This window comes from Malus domestica, chromosome 16 (assembly GCF_042453785.1).
Source record: "Malus domestica chromosome 16, GDT2T_hap1".
Taxonomy (NCBI): Eukaryota; Viridiplantae; Streptophyta; class Magnoliopsida; order Rosales; family Rosaceae; genus Malus; species Malus domestica.
Genome location: NC_091676.1, coordinates 12,745,182 through 12,756,592, shown reverse-complemented (window position 1 = coordinate 12,756,592; position 11,411 = coordinate 12,745,182). Strand labels below are relative to the sequence as shown.

General features: G+C 34.6%; 1 protein-coding gene across 1 annotated transcript; it reads left to right on the top strand.

Moving 5' to 3' along the window:
* Nucleotides 1-4,996: 4,996 nt before the first annotated feature.
* Nucleotides 4,997-6,422, top strand: LOC103452863 (RING-H2 finger protein ATL2-like). The gene has a single exon (XM_008392399.4). It carries the CDS (start codon nucleotides 5,270-5,272, stop codon nucleotides 6,206-6,208), a length of 939 nt encoding a protein of 312 aa, XP_008390621.3. The 5' UTR covers nucleotides 4,997-5,269; the 3' UTR covers nucleotides 6,209-6,422.
* Nucleotides 6,423-11,411: the final 4,989 nt, after the last annotated feature.

The window sequence follows — 11,411 nt, the reverse complement described above, 5'->3', positions numbered from 1 at the left end:
ATTCATCCCCAAGGTAAGCCATCGCCCTAAAATTAAAAAACACCCAAACTAAAACCTAGACCCGAAAGTGATCAGCAAGGTCAATCCACCAAGAACCACATCCGCAGCCACACATGGAAAGAAGGTCATCAAATGTAACAAGGGGGGAGGGCAAAGGGTTTGTGTAAAACACCTTGTTTCGACGTAAATTGTGTCACACTTCACCCACTATTTTTGGCATATGCCGATTTGGTAGTGGGCTGTTAGTGTAGGATCTTGGGTCAAGACCGAGTCCAATACTCTAAGATCTAATTCATGATTATGGGTTAGAGAAGAGGAGAGGGAGCAAAGGAGAGGAAGGAAAAGAAGGTATGATAGGGCTGGGAAATGGGGATGGTGGTGAATGAGTTCAAAACTAAGATTAGGATGGAGAAGAATAGGAGATGGAGAGAAAGGAAAAGCAAGACCAGAGGAGAGGGAGGAAGGAAAACTAAAAAACAAAAGGTAGTGAAAACTGACGAAGAATGCTAGAGAAACAGCGATGAACGCTGAACAAGGGGCATGAAGCCCAAATCCGAGACAAGCTCTTAGAAAATTGACACCAAACTCAAAGAAAACTGAAATAAAACTCAAAAGAAAACTAAAGCAGGAGGGAAGGAGGAGAAAGAAAAGGGGGGGGGGGGGGGGCAGGGTGGGCGTTGCCACCGGTACCCAAGCCAAAGGCTAGGGCTATGTGTTTTTAGCGAAAGAGTGAAGGTTAGCCTCCATGTAAAGACTGTACTAGTAAGAGCAAATAAATTACAGAATATTTTTTTGGAAACTTTAACGAAAAGCTACCGATACTGTTCACTTTAATGAAAAATCACATTTTTACACTAAAATATCAATCTTGATACTATTCATTTTACCCTTTATTTTATCTTTATCGTTAAAACTCAAGGTTTTCAAGTCCTTTTCATTAGTTTTCCTTTTTTTTTTTGGAGGTGCATATGATGTTTTATTTCTGAGGCTTATATGAATTCTTGTGCTGAGTGGCTCTTCCATGCTATTTAGTACTATAAGCAAGCAATTTACAATAGTAGACATATACTCTCTTAGAGTAGAAAATGTACTAATGGAGGAACTAATGGATTTTTTGAATCTGTAAAGCAATTTCAGGAAAAGAAAAAAAAAAGTGATCTATGAACTCAGAACACTCTCCAACAATGTATAAACTACTTCACTGTATTATACGAAAAACTGGTCATGCGCATTGATTGTTTACACAATTGTACAAATTGAATCGAGTCGAGTGGGCATTAATATGAAATGTTTGTGTGGAATAATTCACCATAACCTACTAACGGTTTGATAATCTTACAGACTTTTTTGGAATAGCTAAAAGTGTGCATAACATCGTTTTATAAAAATAGAGAGAAAACAAAAATGCATGTAGGTCATGGAACACTACTAGGTCTCTTCATAAGCAATTCCAAAGTGTTTATTCATGAGATGCTTGAATTATTTTCATAAAAAACTTCGACATGTTACTACATATATAGATCAATCTCAAACGAATTAGTGATTGGTGTGAAAATGGCATAGATATGTCAATTTGAAATCTCCAAAACTAAAGTTTTTGCAAAGAAACAGTTAGTCAAAATACAGTCACAACTCACAAGCATCATAAAAATGAGAAATGTATAGTTTACAAGTGACAAGGTAGAATAATAGAAGTTAGGTACTTTTGCTCTCAAATCCCCAAGCAACCTAATCATCTTGGAGACCCATATATCATGCATATGTTTAGTTTAATACTTTGATTATTCAATAGAAACCAAATCACGTGACCTCCATACAATCTTTGCTATTTTAATGTGCACAAAATTAAAAGAAAAATGAATGAGCAAACCCCACGGGGTTCATATTGCAGCATTAAAATTGTCTATGTAACCTCAAAGTGCGAACAAAGAAAAACTCGCTCACATCACGTACATGGTCACATGTGGGCGTGGGGATGTAAGAATATCGGTAGTTATCGCATCCCACTCAACCTTTGTCAAATAGTTCTCTCGACCGATGACTGATCGACCAAATTGGTTATGTGCTTTTCAACTGCATGCATGCATGTTGCTGCACTCGCTTCCTGAGATCGATATATTTCCATGTGAAAGATCTTATTGCAAGAAGTTTTTCTACTTCAAGTGAAGAAAGTAAGAATCAAACTCTTGTTGTGAGTGTGAGGATTAGTGTTTTGCCGCTGAAACTACAAGTCCACATTAAAAAAATATTAGAAATAAGTATAACACCACCACCAAGCACCGCCTTCCTTTTCTTTTGTTTTTCATGTTTTTTTTAGATGGAAGTAAAAAATGTCCTACATAAGCCAAAGCATCGGCAACAAAGTTAGCTTCCCAATAAATGTAGCAAAGCTAAATACAATGAAATATGCATACCAACTTTTGAACATTCATCAATGACATCATGAAGACCTTTGAATCCACCTCCAACTTCCCTTGGACAAATCCATTTATTTTTATGTTGAAAAAACTATGTTATGGATTTTTTCTTTTTCTGGTGAATTAAATTTAACAGAAGGAATGTTGCTAAAGCCCAGCAAATAAGTTTCATGTTTACTATTTGTGTCACTGGTCTGCAATAGGCCCGCCCAGTTTACTCCACCATATTATTTGGTTGCTGAAAGGCCCAAAATTCTTTGATGAGATATGGGCCAAACGCCTCCAAGTATATGTTAGCCCCCAATTACTTTAGATTCATAAATATTAATTGTGTTAATTTTTATCATAACACGTGGATTAGTAAAATTTCAAATTTTGTTACAAATCTATTCCAATATTTAGAAGAGATTAGCAAGAATTGACAAGATTTTTTTGAAAGCAAAATTTATCTCCACATTAGGAAGAAGCACTTTTGTGTGAAAATCTACATATGACATAAAAACGTTGAGTGAGACCAACTATGAGCGGGTGGGACAAGAACACGAAATTCTGGCTTGTTTATTAAGTAGTGTCGCATAGCTTACGTGGTATTGAGTTTTTTCACCCATAAATTTTTCGGTACAAAGGGCCAAATTTGAAACCCCCTAATCTCCTTTGTATCAAAGGGATTTCATCAACGACACAAACCTACATGATGAAATTCTCCGTATGAGGTATTCAAATCTCACTTGGTTTGGAGAATGCCGATAACACACCGACCGAACCGATCCAATATCAATCTCATCATCCTTGTCAATCTACAAGACACTATAAATCTAATCCCGACCAGTTGGGAACTTGGGATACTATCTCCTAATCCATCTCTTTGTGTTTCCCCATTTATCAACATCTAGTTTCTTAATAGTTTCAATATCATGCTTTGTTGGCGGTAGGTGGTATTGGACCATTATTTTCATTTCTATAACCAAACCTATAAATATCATAACACTTGCTCAAGAGATTTTTTAGTGCGCACAAGAACATGGACACATACGTAGTACGTCATTATACAAGTGAAAGGACATTCGGGCTAAAATTTTAAGCCATAACTATTGGTGGAGAAAAACAGTTTTTGGTTTATGGTTCAAAAATTTCAGACTTATTTTTAAGCTTTATCCCCCACCATTGGAGTTGGTATTATATATATAACATATGACGTATCGCTCCATTTTTCGGACACACTAAAAAATTTGTTCTATATACTCTACTAAGTTTAACAGGTCTGTGTAGAACCAAGCATGGTGCCCATCAGTGGATAGAGAGAAGAATGGTAAAGAGCGCTAATTGGTTGAAGGTTATGTTCATTGCTCGACTACTAACTCAACTACAAGATCGAATTGGCACTCGGGAATGAAGAAGCAGAAATCCTCCTTCCCACAAAAAAAAAAAAAAGAGTTTTCGCTTTTTCAATTATACTGCCTTTGGTTGTTGCGAGAACCTCGATTTCTAGAAAAGTAGATATTTAACAAAAAGACTTGTCGGAAATTTGGCTGATCTAGAAAGGCATGGAAGTCTTTGGGCGTATTTCATACGCTATTGCAACTTTTTTTATTTTTCTTTTTGAATAGAAATCCCCCTTCCTAATATCAAATATAAAGTGATTGCATTTTTTGGTCTATATGTAGATGTAGCTAATGAACCAATATCTAATGATGCTTTATGTACACTTAGAAGTTCCCAATTCTCTTTAATGCAGTGACGGAAATGCTACGAGTTAACCTTATAAAATAATTTTTTTTTATAAGATGTTCGCTAATCAAATGATATATCTGCATCCTGATACATATGCTTTTGTTAATATCTTAAACGGGTCTATCGAAAGTCCACTTTTTCATATGAGTTTTCCCATTTGATTGTGAGCGAGGAACATCTATCAACTCGGGGCAAAAAAACTAATACAAATCTTATTAAAATAAATAAATGAATGATTGATTTATTTTGTCAAAAGGGAGGGGAGGGGGAGGGGAATTCTAAGAAGCAGACAAGAAAACGTATCGAATTTTGGAGAAACTTTGGGTGGCAAGAAAGGGGCAAGACAGTAATTTCAGTAAATTCCGCGTCAACCTTGGCAGGCGTTTGAAAATTGAGACTAAACACAGTAGAAGCCGCGGGGTTTCTCTTTCTGTTTCTGTAATTAAAGGTAATGTTAGACCATCTAAATTTGAAAGCTTATGTAGCATTCATCATTTTATATATTTTGTTCTTACAAATTATATGTCAAGTTTAAACTATTATGTATTACTATATTTACCTTTTATAGTTGTAATTAGTATTTTAAAATAAAAGATAACTTTTAAAATTATAAAAAAACATTTATTAATTACTAAAAATAAATTTGAAGCTGCTGTCAAATTTGACAGCAACTTCCTCTGCTGCCTTTCCATATCATGCTATATAGGAATTGGTATTTCGGTTGAAAAACACTAGTGAAGTCTTGTATTACTGTCATTGTTGTGTGGGAGATTAAATTTGCAACTAAATAATGTGTTACCAATAAGAATAAACACATTTATTAATATGTAAGTAATAAATCAATCATCAAACTTTTCTTTCTTTTAATTTTCAAAACTTCATCGATAAATTTAATTTTCATAAGATTACTCGTAATTAAATAGTAATCAGTAGGAAAAAAGAGAGCAGCGGTAAACGCTAAATGAAAGTATCAAGAACCTTCCCCTCAGTCTCCAACTCCCGACATTTCCTCTCTCCTCTTTATTAATATTCGCCATACCCATGACACCCACTTCATATTCTTTCTTTCTTTCCATTTCTCTCTCAGATTAACCATCATACACCTTCCCTGTGCTCCAACCATGGGCCGCCGCCTGGAGCCCGAGCAGTTCAACCCCGACCGCCCGCAGCCCCACCCCGACCGCCCGCAGCCCGAGCAGTACGGCCCCGACCCCCCGCAGGGATACGCCCTCAGCGGCAAGATTATGCTCAGCGCCATAGTCATCCTCTTTTTCGTCGTCATCCTCATGGTCTGCCTCCACCTCTACGCCCGCTGGTACCTTCATCGCGCCCGCCGCCGCCATCTCCGCCGCAACCACAGAAACCGCCGCACCCACATCGTCTTTCATGAGGACGCCGCTACCCTCTCCGCCGGCCCCACCCGCGGCCTCGACGTCTCCGTCCTCAACTCCCTCCCCGTATTTGTTTATTCGTCGAAATCGGATCAGACAGCGTTGTTTCAGCAGCAGCCAATTTTGGAGTGCGCCGTCTGCTTGTCGGAATTCGAGGACAACGAAACGGGGCGTTTGCTTCCGAAGTGTAAGCACAGTTTCCATATCGAGTGTATTGATATGTGGTTCCATTCTCACTCCACGTGTCCCCTTTGCCGGGCCCCCGTGGAACCGAGCCCGGAGTCTGAAACCCAGCCCGACGTGGTTCTTAGTGTCTGCGAACCTGACGGAGGCGAACCGGGCCCGAGCTCCGATTTGTGCTCGGAGTGTTGCAATTCCGAGACGACGTCGTCAGGGGCGTGGAGAAAGCCGTCGAACATCGTGGTTCCGAGAAGGAACGAGAGTTTCGGGAGGGGGGAGGACTCGGGACTCGGCGAATCGCCGGCAGGTCAGTCGTTTAGGTCGCCGATGAGTCGGATGTTGTCGTTTAGGAGAATTCTAAGCCGGGAAAAACGAAACGGCGGCGTTTCACCTTCGGGAGTAAACGCGGGGAGTTGCAGTTCGGTGGCCGAGTCGGATATCGAACTCGGTGGCCGACAAGGGACCACCGAGTGCACTCGGAGAGAGTAAAAAGATGGTGACGTGGCGGTAATTTTATCGAAATTTTGCGGGCAGAGACTTCCGGCGGCTATCAGTCAGTCAAATAGTCAATGCCAATCGGGGCAAATATGGAAATTAAATTTATACGTGGCGGGATTGTAGCAGTAGTGGAAAATCTCGCTGTTTTTGGACGTGTATAAAAATTTTATTTATTTTTCCTTCATCACATAAAGTTTTTTTTTTTTATCTGTCGATTTTATCTTGTTTTTTCTTTATACAAATATCTTGGTACAAAAATTAGAATTAAAGAATTCTTAATGTGTTGAGTGGGTAACAATTAACAAAAAAAAGAGGGAGCAAGTGAATGGAGACGGAGAGAATATTTACAGAAATGATTTGGTTTTGGCATAAATTTGGCTGATTCCATTTGGATCTTTCAGAACTCTATGTTGTATAATTCAAAAAATTAATAACACATAGCTGAACATAAGAGTGAATGATCTTTAACCAATTGAGTTGTAATTTTCGTGTGTTAGAACCAAAAAAAAACTTTCGTGTGTGTGTTTTTTCTTGTTAGCCATTAGGTGTATAATATTTGTGTATGTGACTATGTCTTGGTAACCAGGGGTATAATATTTTATTTTTTGAACAAACGATATTATTTATAATCTAAGACTCACAATGAACTAGCAATAATGTTGTTTAGTTTACTTTTGATAAAAATCGAACATTTGATCTCACTTACAAATGAAAATGAATAAAATTAGACAATAGTTGACAATCATCTGTATAATTTATGTCTATTTTGTCATCTGGTATATACAATCCTATGTACATATGTATCTTATTTAGTATGTGACCAAATACTAATAACGTAAATATACTCACACGACATACGCATGGTGGAAACTTCAACTTCATATATACAAATTTATCATATTAGCTGGCCATATATTGGTGTAAATATTTTTCCATGTGATTTAGAAATAAGAACAAAAGTTTTGGTGGTTCAGTGAGTCATTACTTTGTTGCTTTCCAATTGTCATGATTGAATAATATATAATTACAGAAGTTCTTTGAATGATTGAAAATAGGTCCATTCAGTAAAATTTAACAATTTAGTTGTTGAGGAAGTGAAATATCTTATAAAAAGAAATCACATGGAAAATCAAATACACTGTAAACATTGAGGAAGAAAATAATAAACTGATGTAAGAGGTTGTAATTGAATTCAAATTTGAAGGTATAAAGTGTAATTTATCCATAATAAATGAGAGACCACCGTAACCGGCGGCAACAACAACATGCACGATAATGTTACTTGCAACAACTTATTCATCATGATTTTCTGCTGAAATATTCTTTCCTTTATGTTTGCCCATATTTCATGTAAAAAATGTAATTTTATTTTGAATCCAAATTCCTTAATTTTCCATGTTAATAGTATTTTCATTTCTTTGGAAACCTTCTTAAATAAATCATAGGATAATATATTAGATTCATCCAAAGTATGGTAGGTGAAAATCAGAATTCGAATTTAGATGCATAAAAAGTGCCAGTCAAATTGAGTAAGCTTTTTATAACTTAAAATAACTAAAAAAAAACCTGGTTCATAAGTAAAAAATAAAAAGAAAACTAATGAAAAAGATTTGAAAACTTTGAGTTTTAATGATAAAGATAAAATAAAGGGTAAAGTGAATAGTACCAGGATTGACTTTTTAGTGTAAAAATGTGGTTTTTCGTTAAAGTGAACAGTACCATGTGCTTTTCGTTAAAATTCTCAAAAATAAAATGTTTCCCAAAAAATAAAATAAAATCTTCCTTGACACGTTCTTGCGACCATGATTGCATCTCAGTCTCAATCAATATGCAGCCCCCAGAAAAGAAACAAATTATTGTCTATCTCAATCTCAATCTATTGACTTCTGGTCATCTAAGGATAGTGCTACTTACATATTTATTTTTACTTCTTACAAATTATCTTTTAATATCTTATGATCATACTGAATAAATTAAAAAATATTAATGATTAAAAACTAACAAAAATGTGTAAGAAATAAAAACGAATATATAAATAGCATTATCCAAAAAGAAAAGAAGACAAGATAAACATGTTTCATTTCCACGGAATTCATAACACATATTACGATATTTAGGTATTGATGAGTGCTCGGATTAAATTAAATTGGATAGCTTGTGAAATTTAAGATATATTGAAGGTAGACTTGTAAATATATTTAAGATATATTTTATTCTGAAGATATTTTTTTTAGTGCAATGATATATTTTAGAGAACTTTAACGAAAAGCTCTCAATACTGTTCATTTTAACGAAAAACCATATTTTTACACTAAAAAGTCAATCATGTTACTATTCACTTTACCCTTTATTTTGTCCTTATCGTTAAAACTCAAAATTTTCAAATCATTTTCATTAGTTTTCCATATATTTTATACCTAAGGAGACGGGGGAGTTCGGCTAAACCACATAATAAACAACTTAATTTGGTATCGAATTCGCTATCCACGAAATTCGAACCTAAGACCTCTCATTTACAAGTGAAGAGGAATATCACCGGACCATATTACTGAGTAATATTTTTTCAATATGGGAATGATAAATTTTCTTAATACTACATCATTAAAAATATAGTGAATAATAATTGTCTCATCCCATATATAGAGTTAGAATTTTATAATAAAATGGTCGTAAGTTTGGCAAAAATACTTTGTTAAATTTATTTCGTTGAGCTCGTAGTGTGTACCTACCGAGTTATGTCGAGTTCGATCGATTTCTGCCCAAACATGAGAGTTATGATGCTATTGGGATGTTGGCTCAACCACTGCATGGATACATGTTCCCTCCGTCGTCTATATTTGACCCGTTAATACTGTAGAGTGGCTTACCAAAGTATGCTACAGTTACAAAAATATGACCACCGTTACAAAAATATGATCTCTACTGTTATTTTTTTATTGTCGTCAAAGACTAATTGATCGTATAAAAATTTGTTTCAATAATTATTTTTTATTTTTTTTGCTGCTGGGTTATAAATTTATCGAAGAATAATGTAGAAGTTTTATCAGAAAAACTTATTAAAAATAAAGAAGAGTGGTCCAATTAAACATACGCAATGTCTATCATTTCATTAATATGAGATTTAATTTAAACATTTACGCACTACAAAGTCTGATTTGTTAGTGTTAAAAATTTACAAAATATTCATTTTCACGTGTATACAACTCAACTAAAATCCATTTTTGGGAAATTAAAGATTAAACAATCCAGTTCCCTTAAGCTACGTAACAAAGCGCAACATGAAAAAGAGACTATGTGAGGATACCTGGATTTTTTAATCACATTCGTTCATCGTTCATCGTGCGTTGTATGATCAGTTTTCGTCATATTGTTTATATTTAATTTTAAATAAAAAATTTACAATAATTTCTAATCACATAATGTATGATGAACGAATGCAATTTGAAGATTTCTGAAATCATCTCGTCACAAAAAGAATCTGACGAGGATTCTCGCTTCACCGGTTTACTGTTTAGGGTTTTTGACCAAATCTCCTGAAAAAACACGTCGGTTTGGCTTTTTCCACACGGCACGCGCTTTGTTAGTGGTGATGTCTGTGTCTCTTGACTCGTGGTCTTCGTCCTTCCCCGACTTTGCCACGAAAAATGGAGCAAGTAATTCGACAGTGACATTGACCCACATCAAGTGCTGCTACGACACGTCAGTTGACACAGCTTTTGACTGGGATCATTGTAGTTGTTGAAAAAATAAAGCTACCCAGATTACTTACTCAGATTCTCTTTGAGTCACCCTTGCCACACCATTGGCTCGTATTTTACTTTGCCGTAAGCTCAATGATGAGACTTTGTTTGACTAATTGTCCTGGTTGGTAGGTTTGAGAGATAGATGTTAGACCTTATTAAGTTATTTAGGAAATTAATTCTAATCCTTGAATAAGATTAACTTTTGATTAATACTTAGTGTAAGATTAAGAATTGAATTTAGTCATTTGATCCGCTTTACATGTCATCATGCATATTCTACGTCATAGTTACCCATTTTACATTGATTTTATGATTTTCGTTCTTCCAATTCTATTCCCGTGAACAATAATTGTTTTTATAAGAGAGGTTGCAAAATTTATTACTCATTTGAAATTCAAATATTTGAATTTTATTTATTACTCCATGGCGAAGGCCGAAGGCTCACATTATCTCCATAAACTCCGTTTCATTCTCCAAAATAAAATCTTGGACTTCATAAATTTTGATTTTGCATCTTCTAGTTTGAATTGCCACAAGAAATTCTATTAATCTGAATGGAACTTTCCATATAGTGATTGTTATACCTAAATATATGAAGCATTTTTTCCATTTTTCACAACAATAGTGATCTCAACAAGAAGCTTTTTTTCGAATAGCTACATTATACTTTTGAGAACTATACAGGTACATACATTTTGGTACATATGATTGATACAATATTTTGATACATATGTTTCGGTACATATATTTTGGTACATATGCTTTGGTATATATATATATATATATATATTTATTTTTTTTTCGTACACATGCTTCGGTACATATATTTCGGTACACATTTTTAGATACTATATTTCGGTACATTTATATACTTTGGTCCATATACTTCGGTACACATACTTTGGTACACATATTTAGGTACAATCATTTTATAATTGTTTGGTATGTACTCTTTACTTTGCAACTTGCATAACGATAGACTCTATGTATTTTGCATTTTTTTCTTAACGTTTCATTAATATTTTTTTTTGTTAAGGTTTTCCATTCAGGTGCATTTATTAATAGAGGAAGTCAAGGATGATGGCAAAAAATCTGGATCAAATAAATCAAAATTTTAGTTTGACAAAAAAAAAATCAAATATTTAATATGGGCATTTTGGGAATGAAAAAAAACGAATTTAAGTATCTAATAACAATTAATTATGAATTTAACTATAATAAATATTTGATCTTACCTTAGATTTTAATTGAATTTCAATCTTATCAAAGGATTAATATTCAATTGCCCTAAGTTATTTACAATTTGAGTTTCTCTACTTGTCTTGCCATTTTCTTTTTCAATTTGAAGCAACTGTCATATTTTCACATCACATGATGAAACATCTGTGGATATGACTTTATCATTTTTGTTTAGTAAGAAAATGAAATTACATCTCGTTTATCAAAGTTAA

Excerpts from the sequence above, each read along its gene's own strand:
- LOC103452863 (XM_008392399.4), top strand. The coding sequence starts at position 5,270 with ATGGGCCGCCGCCTGGAGCCCGAGCAGTTCAACCCCGACCGCCCGCAG.